The sequence below is a fragment of the Gasterosteus aculeatus genome, chromosome 8, assembly GCF_964276395.1.
Source record: "Gasterosteus aculeatus chromosome 8, fGasAcu3.hap1.1, whole genome shotgun sequence".
Taxonomy (NCBI): Eukaryota; Metazoa; Chordata; class Actinopteri; order Perciformes; family Gasterosteidae; genus Gasterosteus; species Gasterosteus aculeatus.
Window position 1 is genome coordinate 10,156,473 of NC_135695.1, and position 24,651 is coordinate 10,181,123.

Sequence of the window (24,651 nt, forward strand, 5' to 3'; positions counted from 1 at the left end):
TTGCTATTTAGCGATTGTTATTACATCGCTTTCTTTGCACACGGCGCAGATTGTTTTATTTGGTGACGTCTGTGCAGCATCTGTGGAAGTTGAACCTCTTGTCGTTGGGGTTGGGTGGGATCTGGGGATGGAAACGGACAAAATAAGCAACAATTTCAATTACACCAGATAATACAAATGTATGCTGCTGTGGTTTGTGATAACGTTGAAGTAAATACTATTGAATTAAAGTGCAGTTCGTATGGTCCCAGCGCCCCCCGGATGTGCTGCAGTCTTGCTCTTAATGCTGAAATGTTGCCAAATCGGTGTTGTGCTCACCAGTGGAGTTGACACCCACCACCCGATCTCCTGACCCGACGTCTGCGGCGTTGAATATTTCATGGTGGGTACGAGGCGAGCCCTTTGAAAGGCCTCGATGAATTCTGCTGCAAACAAAAAATGTATTTGTCCTCAAGCATTCATCTTTTATCAGTGCTTCTTTGTGTTTGGCATCATGCAGGTCCGGTGTAAAGTCTTCAATGACATTTAGAGGAAAAGAGCAAAGCAATACTCCTTTAGTATCAAATAGAAACTACACTCACAGTTCTCTTCAATCTCTTCTGTTGGTTTCCTGGACATGGGTTTATCTGTTAGGATATGCGCTAAAATGTGGAAGACCAACGTTTTCCAGACAAAAAATAGTGTATTAAGTGAAATATCGAAGCCTAAGTACACGTTAAGCACAGGAGTCCTTGTCAGGGAATGAACACTTACGGCGTCGATGCGGATTGAAGGTGAACTGCGTCTGGAGTATCTCGTGTCTTTTCTCTTTCCGGATCGTCTCTTTGTGGATTGCATTTTTTTGGACCTCATTTAGTTTTTCCTTTCCTGCCATGTGATGAAAACAACACCCGCAAAGCAATAACCGCTGTTACCGAAGGCTTTCGATGACTTGAGTATAGCTGATATTTGATTTCGTTACCTAGCAACTGTAAACACTGCCTCACGCTGCAGTAGCGTCACTCAAACACAAGGGGGAGACACTCGCTCACATTTGATCTTTGTTCGACGAGTAGATTAACATTTGTTACTTTTTCACTGTCTTAATAATTTTAATGTACAATGTACTTTTACTCATTTGCACTTATGCGATTTTTTGAGGGAATTGAGTGTTTTTCTTTTATTTTATTGTTCCAAAACAAATCAGAACCAAATATTGTAGACTTAGATCCAATTCTGGTTATTATGTTTGATTACTTTAACTCGGGAAGTTTGTACCTTACAATGAATAATGAAACATGTCAAAATGTAATTGAAAAACTCAAGCCAAGGAACTTATATTTGAATGACTTTCTGGATGACGGCTTTATTCACACAGGAACAACACTAAAAGAACAAGATTTCCAATAGGCTCATTGCATCGATCACTCTGCCTAACAGGAAAATATGTTCGGGTTTGCAAACGGACGTCAACAAAACATTCCGAGTTCGATCTAGAATGTGTGCAACATTTTAAATAAATTTCCTTTACAGTGTGGCATGAAAGTGGGCTTGTCTGGTTTCTAGCCTTGTAGAGCTCTGCAGGCTTCCACTGACTTCCACAAACCGTTTGTTCATCACAGTAAACACAACTTCCCCTTCGATGGACTGCTGTTAGTGCCATGTTGAAAACATTTGCCTGGAGCAAACAAACACAACATGTAGTGGAAGAGCGCTGAATAAATGAATATGTGCCGACTGGGAGGAAGCCAGCCTGTAACATTTGATTGATATGTATTTGTACGTGTTCTCTAAAGGCGGATGTCTGTCCACTGTACATCTGCATAAAAGCACACATCGCAAGTGCACTTCACACAATCGAGAAAGAAACTTTTAAGAAAGTATCAAGACTTGAGCGAGATGACCGGTGACCTTGAAACATCGCAGTTTGTGCCAAACCCCCCATTTACCCCCGGAATGGCATTTGTTCACATTGTCTTGGAGTACACTTGAGTTCCTCTGCTCTCTGGGTGTCACAGATCACACAAACACAACAGTACTTTCACATCTTGTAAATGGTACTTATGGTTGGGAGGACCGACATACTTTCAGAGCTGCAGTTACAATCCTGGCCCCCTGCTGACTTCTCACCACTTGTCTTCTCACATTTCATCTCCTTTTTTCTTCCTCCTCTTCCTCCCTTACATTGTGCAATCATCTTTACTTGGAAGAAATGCCTTTGTTTGTGTTCTCTTGTGGTCCAATCTGTGTGTGTTTATTTTCTTTACCTCGGAGTAACAGGCAGCTTAATAAAGGCTGAAATGTTCAGCTCTTGGTTTCCGTCTCATAACTCAATTCAAGCTTTATGAGCTCCGAGTGAAAGATATAATGGAAGCAGGTAATAACTGGAGGGGGAGATTTCAGTGTGGGCGGGTGACAAGTCCCCTGTGGTGTTTGTGCATGCGTGCGAGGAAGAGTGAGCAATATGTATTACCAGAGGACGGCTTGCGTTGTCAACCTTTGTTCCCTGGCTTCTGTCACAGTGTCGGACCGAGTCATCATCAACGCTGCTTTCCCGAGGCTGGTCATATAGCCAAAGGCCAGTCTTTGAGTTTGTGCAAAATCCAGTGGACCCGCAGGCCCGGGAAAAGGTGCGGCACATGGTGTGTGCGTTGATTGAATGTGACGCGGTTTCGGCTAAAACAATTTTCCATCCCGTGGCTCTCACATGTATAGTTAACGAGGAGCCATTTGTCTGTCAGGTAGTGTGTGTTAACAGCGAGGCTCCAGTCTCCATCGTCCCCTGGGTGGGGAGGAAGCATTCTGTTTGGTCTAAGTGTGGCTGAGGACCATGGCTAGCTGATTGATGTGAGGGGAAAGTGTCGGGAAATCAGAATTCTTTAGGGATTTGTTGACTTTAAATGCAATGCCATTTTCCTTGTTGTGCCAGGTTACCGACTTAATATGTATTAAGTCAGTGCAAATATAAACAGTGCATTGCTTTCAAAACAGTTTGAGGAGGTGTGAATGTCATTTTCATGTAAAACCCTGCTGCAAGTCATGCATGGCTTTTTACTTTTCCCTATTTTATAATAGTACTTTTGTCTGGATTTGACCCTCAGTTGTAGGCCTTGCATTTGAAGCTGTAATTTGACATCTTTTTAATGTGACATTTTAGATTTGTTAGCAGAAAGTAGTGTACACCCTATGTATGTGCTTTGTATAAAGAAGACATTTCAAATCCGAATCCGGCCGCTAAAACAGCAAACAGTATCGGACACAGATGGAGACGCCCGAAAAATATTCATCAAGTAGAAAAAAGTGTCACATTTTATATACAACTCACTTGTTTTCTTAACGAGAGTTGTCAACTCACTTTAAGTGTAAAGAGGGGAATTTAGTAATTGACTTGTGTGAGTGATCTATAATCAGACAATCTGAGGAAGAGATTTTGGCTAAAACTGCAGATCAGCAGTTGTGTTTTAATTCAACGTGAATCCTGACAAACTTTAGGTGCTTTGATAGTGTGCTAACTTCTACTCTTGTGTTGATTGCATTGTGTCTCCTAGGAGAACATGCAGATTTGGTGTATTAATATCTCCGTGCTTTATGTTTGGATGTTTTTAATGGTTTTATGTGAAGCACTGAATTGCCTCGTTGTTGAAATGTGCTACACAAATAAAATTGCCTCGACTTGAAGCTTCGTACAAAAATACATCAGATTGGGGATGTTAACTTGATTTCTCTTCTCTGCACGCTGTCTGGATACAATTGAGACAACAGAATGTATGAACTAATAAAATCATCCAAAGATGAACCGTACGGTTTGAAAAAGTAAAACCCAGACCACAAACGGAGGAGGCGTAAGTCTTTGAACAGATAGAAAGAATGACACGTGCTGTATTAGTGTGATGCTCTACTCCTGTTTCTCCCTCACAGATCACTACATGCAGCCTCTGACCTTTACTTACGTGACGTTGTTTTAATTACCAAGCGGCCTCAATTAACTGCTAATTAAAACACTATGTCATGTATAATTCAGCGTTTTTCTCCACCACTGCTCTAATTTGAATCAAACGAGAAGTGCAAGCTTCTTCCCACCACACTACATTAATAAATCCACTCTAACGTGCGAATGATGGCCAGTTAAAGCCGCTGCTATTTTCCTAAGAGGTGGAAATGTTTGCCGAGGCTTAAAGCCTTAATGAAACCCTGGGTGATTTTATTTTTACTTTTACTCGGGATGCTGCTGACGAGGAAGTTGTACCATTTTCAATCAAACACTACCTAATACGACTGTAAATTGATTTTCTGTTGCACAAACGCAGTATGAAATGGAATTTCAAATAGCTGCTTTCATTGGAAATGCACCAGTATGACCAGTGATAAGAAAATAATGGGGCAGTATAACCACATATGATACTGTATGTCTTCTCCATTAATGAGTTTTTTTTAGTGTGCATAGCATTCAAACGGCATACATTTGAGGATTTTCTTTGTGGTATCTAAGATGTAACTAAATGAGTAATTATTGTGTTTACTTTTTCGGTGCCGACCAAGAACCATCATTCCCATTCCGTTTTGCTGCTCATTTACTATCATCTCTGAACTGTCTAATTTTAAATAAATGCCGGATGTGTCGGAAAAATACAATTACAATTATTACTTAAAATAAATATTCCAATGCAAACAAATGCTCTTCTTTTTTTTTCTTCTAATACTGTTAATCGTTTCGGAATGCCATGTCCCTATTTTTGCAGAAAGATTTTAAGATTTATTTCCCTTATGCTTGAAAATACATGGCCATTTTTCCGGATCCATTACATCTATGGTTAAAGTACAGTTAAGTCAACTACTGTAACAACCATGTCTTGTCAAAATTAAGTTTGTACACCTTTAACTTAAAATCAACATCACATGGCATGCATCTTTGAAACAATCTATGTCAATGTTTTCCTACAATATCGGAGGAATGATTCATGTATTACTGACGCTGATGCATTTTGAACATCTGGTCGTAGCTTTTCCCACTTGACAGAAAAGAAGGCGGGGCAAGGAAGGCTCTAATATAATTGGGAACACCTGTGATGAGGATCAGCAACTGACAGAGGCTGCATGGCAGGGAGTTGAGCGAGAGGCTGGAGAGGAAAGAGGACAAAACAAAACGGTTGCCATACGAGAGTCACAAAGCAAAGAAACTGCTCGGCACTGCCGGAGGGAGGGAAGCGGCTGGAGAGAACCTTGGACCGCCGTGGACAACAAGGGGGCTTCCTCACCGTTGGTGACCAGGAACGACAAATCCTCGCGGAAACACCTCTCCCGACTTCTGCAGGTCAACCAAAACACACTCGCAACCCCACAAACACACACCAGCCCACGCACTCTACTTCCTCCATATGCCCCAAATTGACAATATCCTTTGGATTAAAGACGCAAACCTACGCTACAATAGTTAGAAAAGTTGGTTAAAAATAAACAAAAAAAATAGCAGTGAATTGAAGTAACGGATATCTTTGCTCAGTTATAATTTTTCCTAGGGGCCAAAAACGTGGTTGATGAAAGATAAGCATCATGATTAGAAATATAAATCGTGTTGGTGTCAAAGTGGGTTTGCATCCCCAACAAGGCCCAAGTCGTACTGTGATCTCTAGTGACGGCCGTGAGAAAGTGGTTTTGTGGTTTGGCTCTGGACCCCCGCGTCTACTCTCTGTGGCTGCCTGTCAACCAGATCGCTAATCTAACAGCAGATACCATCCCACCCATCGCAGGCCTTTGTCCCCCTCACGTACAGCAGAAATCATTTATTTCAGATTTTCGTTTTGACCCCGGGGGCTTTGATTGTTTACTTATCTGATTACAGATTTGTATCTTCCTCTTTTTTTTAAACAACTCATGTTTGTAGAAGCAGGGCACCTTTACGCAGACACACACACACACACACACACCTATGCTGGGGGAATGTTTTATCTATTCACCTTCGTAAGGAAACAACAGGGGATAGCAGCTTGACGTGCATTGGTACTTGTGCAAACCCATGCACGCCGTTTGTTTTGGCAGGCTTGTGGGTGTCTGGGGCTCCCTGGAGACACCGTGGTCGTGGGAAAGCTGCCGTTCCATCAGATGCTAGCTCTGTGTCACCAACGCTCTTGTCTGTAATCTCCTGTTTTGTCTCTCCGACGGAGACTTTCTCAGGTAGGACGTACAGCAGAGATCACTTCAGTATAGATTAGGAAAGACCTCACAGGAGATGGCTGTGCTACAAGGTCCCTTCCTCAAATAATGAAATGATGGAGGGGGGAGCAATTCCTTTCAGGTTCTGAGTTGTTTTTTATACTATAGCAGATATAATTGATTTGAATAGTCCGATGTGTTCGGTTTTCTTGTGTTAACTATAGTCAACAGTCAGTTCGATTTGGTTACATCAGGGCTGTCGTACATACAAACGTCCATCTTTGTTCAACACATCTTTACATTGCACAGCCTCAGGTGTGCGAAATCTACAGACTGTGAACTTCTTTTTTTACTCACCGGAATGTCCATTTATCGGTAATCTCATTGACGCTGGCCGCGTTTCAGTATGGCTGAAAATCCATATCCAGCATCTCGATTTCAGGCTTCTAGGTTCTTGACTGCAGCTCAGTGGTGGAGCCGAACACTTGCTTGTTGAACCGGTTAACCCGGGAGGCTTTGCGTTCACCTTTTCACCTCAGTTTTGTTAATGTTTCCTGCAAAAGCAGAAAGTGCTGATTCAGTTTCCAATTAAAAATGAAAGACAAATCGGAAGCGGCACTTTTCACCAGGAATCCAGCCGAGTTGTGCCTTCATGCAGAATTTTTCAAAGTAACTATGTTAGACAAATGTATCACGCAAAGAATGATGTCATTTGAGCAAACCCTTAGACACAAAGCCTCCAGCCTTTCTGAATATAAACACATTGTTACGGTGGTTGCAAGATTGCAAGATTATCAGTTATTATGAAAGTGCACAGAAAGAAATCACGAGGAGTTACATCACGGCCACACATGGGCCCGTTACGCAGGTCTTGCTTTCATACTTGGAATGGAAATTCTTCTTGTGTGTTGGTAAAAAGGCATACGTGGCAATCTAGCTGCTCAGCTGCTAAACTAAACTTTAACTGTGCTTCTTAAAAAGTGTCCAAAATCAAGTGTAAATGACACATGCATGCCATAACCAGTAATCCGTGTGACAGCAAAACTCTTTTAAGGTTCTCACAATCCCTCTACATTTACCTCCTGACTGCAGTAGCTGGTTTTCATTACAAATGATGGCCCGAAGTGAAAGTGTGTCTGGTTGATGCCTGAAGATAGCACGAACAAATCATTTACTCACTGTTGGCTGGGGAAGTGGTGGGCAAGTACGTACAACCGTGCGTTTGTCTCTGCTTGTTTGTATGTAAGAGACCAGCGACGTTTTGAATGTGAGAGATTGTTTGCCCACACTGACTCGCGTCCCATTGATTTGCTGAAGAAATTGTGTTTTCGCTCTCCGCCACAATGCCTCACTTATCGCCTACCTGAGTAGTGTGAGTGTTTGGCCTTCTGGTGGAGACAACACCACCCGGTGCTCGTTACACATGCAGGGTTGCACACGCATGCACAAACAGAGAACACTCATGACAAACAATCGGGTTGTATTACAGCTTCAGATATGTCTATATAGCTTCCACATTTTTTGCAAATGATAGTTTACATAACCACATAAATCAGCTTAGCTAAAACAATGCATTTACATTAACAGCATGAATACTACAAACTCTGTATTATATGGATTCCTTTTTGTTTGCTGTAATAAATACCTAATATAGAGTAATACCTACGTTTGGCAATAAAATGTAATAACATGTTTTATGCCCTAAAACAGTCATTTTACCTTGTGTCTTCAAACTGGCATTTCATTCTTCAAATGATCAGCGCTCTGCGACTTTGTGAGGTTTCACTGGCTTACTTGTTTGCATCATTAACCCTGTGTAGCTCTGGGGCTAAAAACACACACCCAAGTGTCCATGGCTCAGATCTCATGAATGGAAAGACGGTGGGAGAGAGCAATGAGGTTATCACTCATGTCAAATTCCTCGCCAAAGTGGCCACTTTGTTTGGGAAAAAGATCTCGCTTTGTCAAGGCGCGGCAGATATTCATTCCCCTCGAGTGAAAGGAGCTCAAGACAGCGGAACAAGACCCACATTGCTGCAGAGTGGAAATGATTGCAATTATAATATATATATATATATATATATATATATATATATATATTTAATGATGGAATTTCACATGGTTCCGCTCATATCACGCCTCTCTGTTAGACACATGAGCCACATTTGTAGCCATTCATGTACCGTTTTATGATTAATACATGTCATCAATTACAAGACTTATTTTGAACTAGTTGTGAAAAGCTGGCTCGTTGGAGATGTAATATTTCCATCTTGAAGTGATTTGAGACTCTGAAAGTGAAGACGGCCACTTAATCACTCCCGATATGGGCTCCGTGAAAGACTCCAAACGGGCCTTGACCTGCTGGGGTGATAAATACATCACTTTGGAAACTTAAAACAGGCAGTACATGACTTGGCAGGGAGCTTAAGGCTCAAAGTGTAGTTGCTCCTCCCTGGATGCGTATGAGGGCAGATGTACAGGAATACTAAATGTCAATGCGTGTTTCAAAACAAACGCTTTGATCTACATTTGTCAATTTCTTGCAGGACATGAATTTATCTGCAACTCTACTGAAAAGCTTGCTGAAAAAACAGAAAAAACAAGCTCTGCTTTCTAAATTATACGTAAATATAGCGCCTCTCTGCAAGTGACACTGGACCCTTGCGCTTGAAACAGTTTTTTTTTTTTCTTAAGGGTGCAAAATAAGAACTAAAATGCTGCTCTCCGTCTTTCTCGTGTTGACAGCCCAGCTAAATGTCAAACCTGTCAACAACTACCACTTTACCCCAAGCGTCAAAGGGGGGGTCGGGTTGCCGCTCTGGTTCAGTGTTTGCTAGGAACCAGGGGAGAGGCTTGACACACGAGACAATGGACTGTGAAGTTCTATTTCACTGAGGTGCAACATTTGTATTTAATCTTAACAAACGTTTAACCCGCTGTGACTTTGAGTACAAAGCTCTTACTAATGCATATCTTTACCATCACCGTAAATCCTTTCAGTTTTCTTCTTTTAAACGCAACTTACAGAAAGGAAGTCCTGTATCCATAAAGGCTTTTGCCAAAATAAAGCATAAAATGTTAGTGAAGACATTTTTTATATTCTGAAACCTGTATTGTTTAAACAGGTCACATCTGCGTTATTCTTCCAGAAGAAGTAGGAGCGTGCATCACATTGCAGACATGCTGATACATGTGTGTATCAGCATGTCTGCGCACACACACACACACACTGTGTGTGCACAAGATGCTTCAGTAACGGGGTCCTGGTTGTATAAACGTTGCTCGATAGTGCTCCTCGTGGTCTTCACCTACATATCCGCCTTTTTAACATTGGTTAATCCGTCGATAGGAGCGGCAAAGATTGTTGATGAAACACTGATTGTTTTCAATTCATCAAGACAATTTGTAAATATGCAGGTGAATAAGTTTGCGTTAACCAGAAAACTGGGAAATTTAAGAACAACTCCTGCGTCGATGTAGCCCTGTTTAAAGGGAAGGCCAGGTTAGACCTTTTCTTAATGGTCGCTGTTGAGATACAACACATGACAATAGCTGTCGGACCCTGTTGGACTAATGGTTGTCCTCTGCCTACCGAGAAGATGGGCGATCAGGCGTCCGCCGAAAGCTATTAAGGTACGTTATCCTCACCTCCAGTTTTCAGCCGTTACATCAGCCATTGCAGCTGGCTGTGACTCTGATGTAATTCCTTTCATTTTCTCCACTTTCAAGTCCTCTTCATCACTATCTCGATCCCCTTTTCTCTACAATTCCACCATTCCTGCTTTAGTTCTCTCCAAAACATGTCAACCAGAAAACCTTGAGGCTGATTGAGAGACCAAAAAAAAAGAGAAGTAAAGAGTTTATTCTGTGGACTTAGACAGTTTATCAACAGGTGTTGGGGGAAGATGGGAACCACATACACTTTTGGAATGGGTAGTGCCTGCAGGAGAGCAGATAGAGATTAATGAGCTTATTAAATCCGAAGGGACTCTCAGACAGACAGCTCATTAGAACTGCCGTGTTTGGAGCCCTTCCCAATGCGGATCAGAGCTGAGCAGACTATCAAAATCGACCTTGTCCATCATAAAGTATAAGAGGACATTCGAAATTATTCCAAAAGAGATTCCAATTGCTGTCATCCCACAAATAACACTTGGATGGACGTATTTGTCAAATGTTTTTGGTACGTCAGGGTAATGCTATATCAATAATCATGAAGGATGACCCAATAACTTGTCATAGAGAGGGAGAGAGGAGGATATTTATTTCTGACGTTTTCAATACAAATACATCAAAGTTTTGGCAAAGTGAGTCATTCAACTTTTGCTTTGTCTCCACGATAAACAAAACATGATCTAATGGCATCACACGTTTCGTGCATCGTTTTTTTTGTGGATTTTATATTCACTTTAGCTCCTTCGGCTCTTTTTAAAAAGTAGTTTGTTTGCTCGTCTTCTGAAATTAATATAGTTGTGTATTTGCAGTCCAGAGCCATACGAGTTTTCTGATGGATTTGATTGAAGAGCTCCGATGGTCTTCGGCTCAACGTGGGGCTCCGCCGCTGCTCCGCCTCGGCCGTCTTCACACGCCCCACCGCGTTGATGCGGAAGCCCTCTCCACGTGGCCTTAAAAATGCGGCTCAACTGCAACGAGAGAGCAGATTCTCCCATCTGTATCCAGATCTCCTTCAACAGACCGCAGGAGAAAAATAGTTTAGCTGACAACTGCTGTGTTATATGAGTGGTGTAATGTGTGGCAACGGCATTCAGGAAGTGTTTTTGCATCTGTGTGTAAGTGCGTGAAGCGAAAAGAGAAGTGGAGCGCCGCTGTGTTGGTCGAGCGTTCCCCCTGTGATCTCCCACGCCAGCGAAACTGCTGACTGGCACTTTGCAGCACAGACATGGAGAGCATGCACAATGTAAAGCTTCACACGCCACACACACACACACACACACACACACCTCTGGGAGGCTTACTTGGCTCTACATGGAGCTCTGGTTGTCAGCCAGCAGCTTCTGCAAACGACCCATCATCACACTCTTCACCTGGCAGTGTCTCAACAGTCCATCCTTTTACAGCTCCACTGTGAAAAACGTGCGTGTGTGTGCAGGTGTTCGTGTGTATGCGCAGAGGGCCTCGGTCCAGCCATTACGTCTTGTGAAAGGCTTCTTCATTTGTAACTGTATAACGTGTTCCAACATCATGTCCACGGATGTATTACTTTTCCATATTACCTCATGTTTTGATGCCTCGAGTACAGAAAACTTAAAAGTTTAGGCTGGAACTGAAGCCCGATGACCAGTAACTAGTTACTAAATGATTCTTAGTCAATCACTCAATGGAAATTTTGACATATTTAGGCCCGCTCATCGCGGCTTAATTGGTTGCAAGTTTGCCGAGCCAGGATGAGGAGGGGGAGCTAAGTCAAGCTAAGTCAATCCAGGTGTAGATAGCTGGGATAAGTGCGCGTCCACGGCTTTCACAGATTTACTGATGTTGAAATGAAGAAGACGCCATGTACGTCATATTTTTTCCCCTGCTGAGCAACAACTAATGATGGAAACTTATGAGAAGGTGAAGCATATGTTATGCAAAAAATAGGAAATACGGCACCTGTAAGAGAAAAGGCCTGACAGACAATCGACTAATGAAGGATTTAAAAATATCTGCTTAATAGGAAAGTTGCACACTGTGTTTTAATTGCTTTTAATATGCTTGTTTTATGTGTTGCTCTTATTGCTGTATCTGTGTTTATGCCCTAAATGTGCCGGTTTTACTGTAAAGTGTCTGAGTAGCCTACCATGTAAAGCACTATATAAATATAATGTATTATTATTTAGCCTACTTTGCCTTAAGAGTGAGCAGAGGGAAGACTAATTTACCCTCAAGACTAGGCCTAATTTCACACCCTTATGCACAAAGCTCTGTCTAATTCTGAATAGCTTTCTACAATTAATGTTCATACAGAACAAACAAGGCTGGACAGAAAGATAAAATATACAAAAACATTTGCGGGCTAGTAAATTTATAAGATGCCTGCTCACATATTTTATCTAATTTTGTAATCTATAATTCATGTTACCTGCAATCTCTGATGTAACACATTCTTCAGTGACCAGGGAAGGTAATAAAGATGTGTGCCAAGGACTGCGGTGCCAAACACAGACTTCTGACTAATAGGGACTTTAATTTACAGTTCCGGCATCTCCCACGGCATATAAGGACATGCCACACAGACCGTCTGTGGGATGGTGAGAGCATGGCTTTGCGCCGTGTGTCTGATCTGTCCTGAAACACTCCATATCTCCATATCCGTGCTTCTTCAATCCTAAACGTGGTTCAGAAATAGGCATCGTGGTGCAGGAAGAAACGCAGGTGAATGGGACTTTACATAACGTTAAACACGTTTCGGATCAGAGCGGCAGCTGATTTAACACATGAGACTCCAGGATTAATCTTAGCCTGGCTGTTAGCCATGGTTACATGGCTGGGTTTAATTCAACCTGCTTTCGTGCAACCAAATCCAAGCTAAATTCATCCAGGATAACTAATAATATCCCAACTTAATCCCTTATCCTTGTTTCGTGCAGTAGCCCCCTGGTTACAGCCGACACCAACAACCTCACTTTCAAACCACACACACACACACACACACACACACTGAGAGGCCTCCTTCGTTCAGGCATGTGCTGCCACGGCTAGACACTTAACACAAGTCTTACTGTCGTTCTCTCTCACACACACACACACACGCACTGTGTGCTTAAGAGCATACTTGCCCGCAGTATATGGGTTGTATTTAGACTAAAGGACAGTAGGTAGTGAAACAAAATGACACATTGCCAATAGAGCAGGATCGTTAATTACAGTTATTATACCTGTCCACCCGAAATTACACATTCCCACACAAACATGCGCACACGCAGTCACTGTTCAACTGCCTCACAGTCCGACATCATAGTTCAACTGAATAAATGTGCACCTGTTGACACAGCTGGACATTCACTGCGTGCGGAACACTAACTTCAGTCTCTGCAGAAGTCACTGAGGTAAATCCGTGTGCGTGAAAAGCAAACTGTCATTGATGCATCACTGCCGAGGAGCTTGTGGCTGCAGCGCTTTCACTCTGACAAACGTCTTTCTTCATCAGGCTCAATGACATCCCCTTTCCTCTCGCAGGCACCGATGCTTTCCTGAAAAAAATAATTAATTTAAAGTTATAAAATACTCCCCTTTTTTCTCTTTTTTGTTATTGTTATTTCGACCATGTATTGTGTGCTTCATGCTACTGGCTGCAACTATCTATCTGTTCCTCATCTTTCTCAGAAACTTTGAACCAATCACCATCTTGCTGTGAGCCTGCAGACAGATGCAGTGCAGATAGGGACACAGCGGCTGCAGAGTATCGGGCTCGTATACACAAAACAAACAGGCACCAGGCAACAAAAAACATGCATTTCTTTGAAGCAGAGCAACTTCCATTGTGCAGACATTTAAGATTATCTAATCTTGAGCATGTCTCTTTTACTTCTTTGGCTTCATACCAAAACCATAAAAACAACCTAAAGGCTCCTCTTGCTTCATGCTCTTTAGCAAAAACGGATGGTGGGGACGGAGCAGGAGGAGAGGTGGAGGCGTCAGGTCTGACACGCAGTCTGACAATCTGCAGCCTTGCTGTCTCCATTCTTCTTCTTATTTCTATCTGTCCGTCTGCCGTGTCTTTTTCTCTCGGTCTACGTGATGTCTGCCTCCTCCGTGTCCGATCTTCTGTCCCCTTGACTTTTCTTTGTGAACATCTTTGTGGAATCTGACAATTTATTTACTCAATATTTGTTCTCTTTTTGGCCAGTCTTGAATTGTTTTAAAGGTTCTTCGAGGAGCCAGCCATTGTTACTGAAGGACTACGTTAATATAAATATCATGGACTTGTTATGTCAGGGATGATACAATGACACAAAGCAGAACGAATACCAATGGGCTTTTTACAGCTGCTCCTTTTTAGTATCGAGAAAGGGTTGAACTATTGGTAGAGATGCAGTTCAAAACCCTTTTGCTTAAGCTACATTTTGTATTATAATCTCAACGTAGTGCTGGTCTCCTTGCTGAGGCGTTGAACCCTCCGAGTTAAGCAGAACTTGTTCACGTCACTCCTATTTCTGTCGCTCATCCATCCACAAACCATAGAACACTCCCTCCTTTCTGAGGGGAAAGTAGCCCCATTTGTCAGCACCGTCCGCGCTGTGTTTTCTCATCTGTCCGTCAGCGGCTTTCTGCCCACTGAGTTAACGGTGACCTAATCACCCCCCCACCCCCCGTTCATTCATTTTCTGCTCACTCTGGCTCTGGTGCGGGAGACTCGCTATCGGGCTGTGATTTAGTGCTCTGGAACCTACTGCAAAGGGAAACTCACAGAAGGAAGGAAGGGCTTTGCCTCCGCGGATGATGATTGATAAATGATGTTCAGGGGGCCTCCGAGCCTTCGCCGAAGAGACACGCGACTAAATCCTTCCACTGGCTTGTCTCTCTGTGTGCCGTCTTTTTTTACTTTTTGCCTGAAACAGTGAGACCTCTGTCCACATGCTTCTGATCTGCAGTGATTTGGGCTTTTCTGTCCAACATTGGGTCTATTTCTGGCCAACACATTAGTTTGATGGATTGTTAGAAAATACTGTTGACCACACTCGGCAATTTTAGGCCACTTTTAATTTACGACAGTTTCAATTGAATGTATACAGACTCCATTCAGCAGTCCACTTTGGTAGTATTTGTAAATTTGGGATTTCATATCCCCAAATATCTTCTTGAAAGGTCAAGAACTATTTCAGGATTCTCAAGCATTGGCCGCAGTGCAGCTGTTTTGTCTTCAAATTAATTCAGCTTTTAATTCACAATTGAACATAAAAGGAGTGACCCATATGCTCAACCCTTCATTTTTAAACAACTAAATTGCAAATATATTTGCTTACAGATTATCTGCAAATTGAAACCCAACACATTAACGTATTTGGTTGGTCAAATCAAACTATTGGTTTGGCTTCAAGCAAGTCAGTTTGTTACTCACGTTGTGGACGTGGATTGAGATGAATCCATGACTTTTGGTTTCATACAAGTGGAAATAAATGTGTAACTCTAACCTTTGCTGTTTCGGTATATTATTGAAATCCGTTCATGTCTCCTGGATCAAGTCACAGAACCGCTTTGTGCAAACTGTAGTTACTTTGCGCGGCTTCCCAAAGTGCGATAAACATGTCTGCTCGGTGTTCAGGAAGCAGCTCAAGTTCAGTGTAATGTAATCCTTTTTATTTCAATGAGAAGCCCTGTAAATTGTTGCTGATTATCTCTTTGAATTCTTGTATTTTTCTCTGTCGCCCATTTATAACATTCTCGGTCCCCCACTGATTTTGATCTGGAGCCAAAACTGCTGCAGCACAATAAGACCCGACTCATCCGCTCGTTTTTTAATTCCCCTGCGCACACCCTACGATGCAGATACGACCCAGTGACTGCCACAAGAGTGTCTCGTTTAATCTGCACGTGTCCCCCTCGCTGTAAACAAGCACAGTTGGCATCATCTGCTTTGATCCAGCTCGGGCAAGGTTGTAAGGGAAGAGTGCCACAGGCTGTTCAAAGGAGCATACCTCCTTCTTGAATATCAAACATTTGGCAGTGGACCCGGTGGAGGTAACCCAATCTCCAGAACATGATAAAAGCTGACCCCACTAGTAACATCGCTAATCTCAACCAAAGAAAAGTGTGTAGGCGAACATTTAGGTAGAACTGATATTTTGTCATTGCTGATAACTTTCTCTGAATGGGGGTTTTCCACAGCGACCACTGACTCAGATCAGCTGCTGTTGTGGATTTCATGAAACAAAACCAAACTCAAACCTCCAAAGCTTTTCAGTCTACAATGATAAACAATGACAAATAGGCATGCTCTTGTGAATTAAATGAGCCTAAATTTAAAATATGTCTCTTTTTAGCCATCAAATTGTTCAAAAAGCAATTAGTGGAGAAAATAATGAGCAGATGGATGAAAAATAATCAGTTGCATATGGTTTAAATATATGTGTGTGTGTGTGTGTGTGTGTGTGTGTGTGTGTGTGTGTGTGTGTGTGTGTGTGTGTGTGTGTGTGTGTGTGTGTGTGTGTGTGTGTGTGTGTGTGTGTGTGTGTGTGTATTAGTAATAGAATAATAATAGTAATAGAATAGAATAAAAATCACACATTTTCTGCAACTTTTAATGAAAGCATATTTTCTTTTATACAGGCTCAACGAATCACTCATTCATCCATTAGTTCCATGGAACATATATTAACTTTCTATGAAGTTGGATATGCAACATTTAAAACTGCAATTGTAAACCAGGACGAATAAACAACTTAAAAAGTGACAAAGAATGCAGTTTTATTGGAATGTAATATTGTTGGAGACACTCTTGTGTCACATCCAGTGGTTCTGAAATTGTGTTTACTGTTGGACCTTTAAGTGGAATCTGAGTACTTTCTCAATAATTTACTTTTGGTGAAGGTTAATAATCGGACCATTATCATTCATGGCAACAATATCCTCAGCAACCCCTGTATTTTTTCTGTAATAATACCACGGTAATGTAAGGTCCCTATAAATGTACAGCTCAACAAAATAGTTTTTCGACCAACTAAAAAAATCCAAAGAAAGAAAGCTTAATATCAGTTCAACTAATTAGAACTTCTGCTTTGTTGGTTTATTGCGGCAATATAACAATTAGTAGCTCAGGTTTTGACCATTTCTTTGGTGGTTAAAAAGACAAGACTGTATACTTTTTGCTCAAAAAGTTGAAATGCCTACAGGAAGAAAAATTGGCCTCAGAAAGCAACTCCTCAAAGCAAAGCCGATGCTTTCTAATCTGTGTTTCAAAGGTCAGACATTTTTCATTTGGTTTAGCGATTCAGGATAAGATCACCAGGTGCAACAGGTTCACATTTTCTCTAATTCCAAGTGTGAGAAATGTTCCCCAAAAACTACAGTCACTCTGTTAACACTACCTTTTCTACACTGCTCTTGGCTGTTACCGTTAGTTTGGCAGAAGAAATCCACCTGTGGATCAGAACTTAAGAACTACATTGTCCTACTTTTTTTTCTTTCTCTTGACGGTTTTTAGCTTCAGGGATTTCCTGTCTCTTGAATACTGCGAGCAGCACCTCGGCCTGAGATCATTTGTACCCCTGCAGCTTTGGGCAAATGCTTTGGCACCTTTCGAATAACAGATCTCAGGTCTTGAGGCTGTTTCCTACGCTTCCCTCCAGCTAATGTTTTGTCATGTGAAGCAGTGATATTAAGTGAATCAGCCTGTGGAGGAGATTGCCTTGTGGCAGCAATTCATCACCTGTTTGGCAGAGGTGACTGCATGAGCGACTGAGCGAGCAGTTACTTGTATGACGTGCAGAGCGAGCATCTGGCGTAGGGGGTTAATTGAGGGTGATTAAGGTGATTAATAGCTCTGTTTGAAGTGAAAACACAAGACAGACTGGCTTATGTTACAGAGCAAATATTTTGGGGGAAAAATCCATCAGTGGCAAAAGAGCAGAGCGACTGGAGAAGTGGTCAGGTGTGTGAGAGTGTGCAGCGCCAGGAATATTTAGGCTCTTCGCTTGGCGGCAATGTAAAAAAGATGTGTGTGAGTAGAAGGAAATGGAGACATAGACTGTGTGATCATTGGGGGGGGAAGAGTAATATTGACATGGAGCTGGCTCGTTAAAAAGAGCTTCCGTTTCCACGCAGCTCCATTCCTGTCATTGTCTAACAGAACATTTGATTTGTGTTGGTGTGTGTGAGTGTGCGTCTGTGTGCGCATGTATCTGCGTCTGAGAGAGCCTCAAAAACACGACAGCCGAAGCAATGCACAAATCCTTGCTCAGTACCAACATGCTTGAACTGTGGGTGTTAAAATCCACAGTGTCCACAGTCTCCACAAATGCTGCATTCTTTTTCCTGTTTCGCTCCCACCATGAAAATCTTGTTACTGTGAAACTATAAAGAGTAAGTACAAGAGTAATTTTACTTAAGTAGATTGCAAATTTTTGTACAAATTTTAAATTTGTTAATATAATTATAGATATAATATTTTTTTACTGTGTTGTTTGGTGCCTTTAGACCTGTTTGAGATCATTAATCTCATTACACATTTCAATAGAATTAATGAGCTGAAATAAAAGATGAAAAAAAAGGTGTCACCCCTAACGTGACCGTTTTTTTCTTTTTTTTTTCTACAACATTAAAGGAATTTTAATGGGCAGTAAAATCTTCACTTTAATTGGGCAAACTTAATGTGAGTTATTAACTGGTGTCAGTTGGATATAGAAGTCACATAATTAGGTCAATATTGCGTGTGTAATGTCAAAGGGTCCAATTGTAATGAATCTGTACAAATGTATGTGGAAGGTACAACCTTTTGGTAGTTTAGAATCATGCCTGATGTCAATCATACAGCATCATTAAATATGAATTGTACGGACAAGGAAAGTGTGAACATTGGACAGTGTGTGGTACAAGTAGTCCAAATCCTCCCCCGTTATGTTGTGGCCATAAGAAGAGTTGTACTTACCAGACAAAAATACCTGGCAGACACTAAGCAGGATATTTCTTTATTTTTTACTCTATTGTGGAAAACCCTTTTTCTTGCTTCTGCTTTGATTTTCAATTAAAAGTCCGCTGTAAGATTCACGGGAGTGCACTTTTCCCTTCACCCATGTACTTGTTTGAAGTGCTTCTCCCTGATCAGAAGAGCTGTTCGTGAGGCGTCATGATTCATAGCATCATGCTGCTTGAATGTGAGCAGCCCGCCAGAGCAGAGAGACATTCAACTTGGATAGTCTTAAACTATAGATGAGTGCGGTCAAGCGTATGAGAAGCGCTCTCTTCCGGCTCCTCTGTCGTCACGGTCGCCATATGTAGGCTCAGAATGGGCCCGCTGTGGCATTTAGTAGCTCACATCACCGGTCTGGAGTATTAATGTTTTTTTGTGTATAGAATAACTTCAGTCACATGGAGATGGTCCATATTAGCAGTGAAACACTTGGCAATCAGTCTCATTCTAGCATTTACTCAGCTTTCCGCCCATGTGTTGCATTCCAGTAGAATGAAAATGTTTTACGTGAGTGTTTTTTTTTCCCCCCGGAAAAGATCTTCCAGAGAATTTGTATAATTCGCTATTTTTGGCTGTGCGGGAGCAAGCGAGACGGGTTTGGGTTCTGTCAAGGTCGTCTGTCAAAATCAGGACGCACAGCCGGGTTCGTGGAAGTGTTTCATTTAGAAACAGCAAACTCCTCATAAGTAGCGAGGGAGTTGAGCGGGAAGACGGACGCAGTGACTTTGCCTCATCACACATTCCACCGCCAGTCAAAACACCAACATGAAACAGAGGCTCTGTTACGTGTAAATGGCTTCAACACATGCTGTGCTTGAACATGAGATGTGTAATGACATCTTTTTACCAACACTATTTATATTATAAAAGCTATTAAACTAAATTGCCTGATACCTATTTTGCAGCTCCGTGTTTGTGGTGTCCTCGTTCTGGTTGAGGGGTTCTTCTGTCAGCTGGATCTCGCTTGACTAAAGGGGAAAGTGAAATGCTCTAAAATAAGCTGTTGATCTTGGCAGGTTGTGTCACAGTTATCACGCCATCCCAACCCGCCCGGCGACTCGGCCTGCACCAACTGTTATTCCTAAAGGTCTGTTAACCAGACATGTAAAAGTGTTTTTTATATGTTTATTAAACTCCACGGTCCTCTCCTCTTTGGGCCTCGGAGATAATCAATCACTTGAAAGAGGGTGCCAATATCTTAGCATACGGGGGTGTGGGGGGGGACAGATCGGGACATGAATAACCTCAGTGTAGATCGGATTATTACGGCGCGGTCGAGGGAATTGTTTGAATTTGGATTCACGGAATTTTCTATAGAATACAATCCGCAGCAAGCTGGGTAAATACTGCTTTCGTGGCCGGGCAGTGTGAGCTGTTTTGTAATGATGTTATTGCTGCCACCCTCGGTCTATGGAGTTACTGAACTCGCCTGGCGTGTGCTGGTTTCAGCTTATGAAGGTGACAGCTCTGAGTCCAGACCTGTAAATATGAAGCATGTGGGGTTTAAAGAAACACAGGGTGGTGATGAAAGAGTTGAGTGAGCATGTCAATGAGAATCAAGCGTTCACACTACGCCTACATCAACACACTGTATTCAGTCTCATGGCACAATAAACGGGTTTTTATCTCATAATAGAAAAATACAGCTGTCCCAACTTTTTTTAAGTAACCCAGCCAGAAAATATATAATTTCACTAACAGGATGTCAAGGTCGGTACGGGGTGTTGTATCACATCTTGTTTTCCGGAGAGCGAGACATCTTGCGAGAGAGAAAGTACGGTCTTGTGGTCTGCTTTGGTTTCTAATATTGCAGAGGTAGTTCTTTGGCGGCCAAGCGGCACCATGTGATGGTAACTGGATCGCCACACAGCTGCGGCCGCGGGTACCATTGGTAGTCCCCAAGGCTGCTGGAATAGCGACATGCAAGCACACACATACTGTACGTGCACACACGAGTGCATGGAAAAACCCAAATAGTCCAGGATGGGGATAAGTGGGGAGGTGCGGGAGAGAACTCTACCCTGCCTGTTTCAAAGATGTTTTTAAAGCTGCGAAATTTCTAGCCCAACTGCGGCAGGCAGGGTTACACGCAGGGGCCGTCTTTTTAAAGGCGAGTGCCGTGAGTGTTTGTTCTCCTGTTAAATGAAGGGTGTCGGTGGTCAGACTGGAACCCAACTACAGCCAATTAGGAATGTCTCTGTCAGAAGGCAGACCGGACGCGTGTTCTCTGTGAAAGTCTTTTTCATTTTATCTTGGCGCTAATAGCCACAGCTGGGAACTCATGGGGCAATCTGGACAAAATTGCTGCTTGCAAATAGACGACGGCCTTCAACTTGAGAACGTTAGCGTGGAATAAAATTGGCAAATACAATACGGAATATTGTTTTAAAGAAATCTCCAAAAAGTATTAATAAAGGAATCTGCTGCAGTAACAAGAATAAGTGTAAAGTGTAATAACTTATTGCGCCCAATTCCTTTTGTTATTTTAATCTGAACATGCATGAAGGCTTGAAAATCTGCTAAAGTAACCGGCTGCCTGCTCCTTCTGCACACTTTAGAGCAAAGCCTGACCTGCACTGTGCAGAGTTTGTCTGTACAGATTGATTTAAACAGGTTGTCTAGTGATGTGATCTATTTGTGTCTCAGTTTGTTTGTCCACATGAGTCATTACAGGTCATATTTTACACACCGCTGGTCTTCACGGAGATCTTCACATTGTTTTCTGAACTTTTAGAGACTGACACAGATTGGTTTACTGAAGGTCAAACGACCAAAAGATAAATGATTCTCTGCGGTTTTGGGGTGTTTAGATAAGCCATTCAGCTGGAGGGGCCATTATGAAGATGCCATTTCAAACTCTAAAATACTCTCAAACACCAGACTCTTATTTGGTGCAAGATAGATTGGAAAAGCCATTTATATGACTATTTGTGCCAAAGTTCTGCCTGAGACAATGTTAATTTTTATATATACGTATCATCTTTTTTTGATCTTTTGATTGTCATCAAAAGGATTGTACGTTAACTGAAGCGATGTTCCACTGAAGATGCTTTCATTACTGGCCTGTATCCACAAATCAAAGCAAAAGTCTCAAACACACACAGCTGTAGTGAAACGTTACACCGGTGGCCACTAAATACCACAAGCACACGGGGCTGTTGCAGGGCAGGGTGGAACAGGGGAGAATCCAAAGTGGTGGTAAATTGGCAGAAAGATCAAACTCTGCTCTGGACCCGCATTCTCAATGGTGAGGACACTTTGTTGAAATAAACAGAATGAATCCTCCCTGAGGTGCAATGAAAAGCTACATCAGCTCATGGCAGCAGCACAAATAAAAATACCTACAAGAGAAGCTGTGCAGGAAATCCAAGTTGGTCTCATGTTGTCTTGACTGAGTTAAGTTAGTTAATTCAGGAGGCCTGTGGAGTTCATTGCAATACTGAAACAACTCAGACAGTAACACACAGAATATCCAATATAAATATCGCATTTCCTACAGACGTGAGTTTGTTATCAGCTAAAAACTATTTATAGCAATTGTATAATTATGTAAATTGTATTTATTGGGAAATGTGTTGTAGTGGGGCTTTGAGTAAACCCAAGTGGCGAATCCAGCATACGTAACGTATCGTCATGCAACAGTTTGTGGCATCTATTCCAAAAGGGAACTCCTGATCGTTGGTGCATTTTCCTACTAAAGCATGTATCAATTTCCAATCCTTACATGCAGACATTCACAATAAACCTATTTAGGAGAAGACTTTGCATACAGCACTCATCAGCTCATTTTGTTTACTTGGAAGATACATTTGTACCGTTGACTGGAAACAATGACTCTTTTGTGGGGCAGAGGACACAGAGGAGGTTAAATACGAGTGAATGTAGTTAATGAGATAACATTAGCTTTCTCCTTTTTAGGAACTCCGGCTGTCCGTCTCCTCAAAGGTCAGCACTGTCTACACCGCTTGCTGTGAATAGTAATTACACACATGCCAATCACCAGTATGCTATGCTATGTCAATGTTTTCCAAGTCCAACAAAGCTTGTATCAATAAAACTGAGGCATGTTAACGAGACGGGACTAAGACAACTTCAGTTTAGATGCAGACACTTTGAGTGGACCAACCAGGCGATCAAAAAGAGTCCTTAGCGTTATCCGAACAGCCCATGATAACGCTAATAAGTTCAGACAGCATCTCTCACAGGTGTCTAGAGTAATGACCTTGCCACACCAAGACGTGAATTTAGTCCACCATCATCCAGTAATTAGTAGAGCTGGCGGTGCGTTCAAAGGTTTTCCACTCAACCCCTGATACAACATTTTGCTGATGATCTGTCCAAAGCGAGAGCTAAGATCCTATCAAACAACTCAAGGGTTCTGGCTGCCTCGTCTTCACGGTGAGGTCGGTGAAAAAAAAAAAAAAAACGCACTTGCATGAGAATTTACCTTCCTTTGCACGTCTTTCTTTGCACACAGCTTGTGTAAACACTACAAGGTGATTACGGAATGAAGGCAGCGGGAAAACAAAGATGCCAGCTCTCTTCAGATGCACCGTTGCATCTTTTTTTGTCACTGCTGCGGCCGATGGGAGTCTGTATGATAAATATGTGAAGCCCACGGTCACTGGAAAGAGGCCAAAGCAAAGCTTTTCTGGCCTGAACACAGCGAGGGAATTTTATCACGCTGAAATGGAAGCGAGGCTGAACGAGAGCATAACGAGCAGGAGAGCCAGAGGTTGGCGACACGAGGCAAGAGGGGTTGGGAGAGGAGATAAGTTTGGTCTATTACTCCAAAAACATGTTTGAACCTGTTGAAACTGCTTCGTCAGCATAGTGGCCTGAACCTAATATCCCCTCCTCCCACATATGCCCTTTCTCCCTCTTTCCTTCAATCGACCTATAGAAGAACATGTTGGCAATTACAGATCGATTTCAAAGGTTTCATAACGGCGCAGAACAATACATCTACTCCGTCCCTCCCCCTAAATTGTCCTAAGAAGAAAAGTGGAACGTGAACGGCATGTAGAGCGGGGTTGCTATCTATTAAGGGGCCACAAACCTCATCTAAGAACACTCCAGAAAGAATCGTGGGTTAACTGGAGAAATAAATAAATTTGCCGGCAGCGAAATTCATTTCCATCGTCTGTCATTCGTCGCGGAATTCATTATCATCCCTTTTGTGACCGATGCTCATCTTTTCATCATCATAGTGAAAATGGCAATTTGCACGTAATCATTTTAATATTGTAAAATGACTGCAGGTGGTGAACAATAATACAAAAAAGCAATGCCACATATTCAGTGCTTGCAAGCTCCCAACATGGCCTTCCTTCAGTGCCAAGTCTCCTCTCTGTCTGCCGCTGTGAACATGAAGGGAGGAAGGCGTTCTGATATGCTGCTGGATACTAGCACACAGAGACACATCACCAGTGTGTTGACGTCACAAGGTCCGCCGTTGTCAAAGAATCTGACCTCCGTCTTTGTTCCATTACAATGAGGAACAAAACAAACACGGCAGGGGAAAAAAAGTGGAAAATAAAATATAGATCAAATGTGTGTTGACTATTATTATGATTTTTTTAATCATGTAATGACTAAATTTAAAGTTTTACAATTTAAATTATGTCAACAACGATGACGAGACAGCAGCCTTTTCTGTGCTGTTAGAGGAAATATATCCCCCTCCAAAATAAGCTCTATTATCTTCTCTACATGGGAAACTCCTGATCCTCCCGCTAGTGTTGGTTATTAATGAGGTATTAGGGTTCTCTAATTACTGTGTTTTGTTTAGAAATGCCGTGCCCAAGAGCAGCGCCGAGATCCGCCATCCACATCTACGCTTCAATTTTAAAATCAATGAAAAACCGAACAAAATAGGCTTCACACAACAA

The 24,651-nt window shown here is 42.1% G+C and overlaps 1 protein-coding gene across 1 annotated transcript; it reads right to left on the reverse strand.

Annotated features, from left to right (window-relative positions):
- On the reverse strand, window positions 1-989 carry cfap144 (cilia and flagella associated protein 144). The gene is made up of 4 exons (XM_040184870.2): window positions 754-989; window positions 582-641; window positions 319-425; window positions 1-121 (listed from the first exon to the last, which is right to left on the reverse strand). The coding sequence occupies exons 1-4, from the start codon at window positions 872-874 to the stop codon at window positions 56-58; spliced, it is 354 nt and encodes a 117-aa protein (XP_040040804.2). The 5' UTR covers window positions 875-989; the 3' UTR covers window positions 1-55.
- Between the last annotated feature and the right edge of the window lie 23,662 nt (window positions 990-24,651).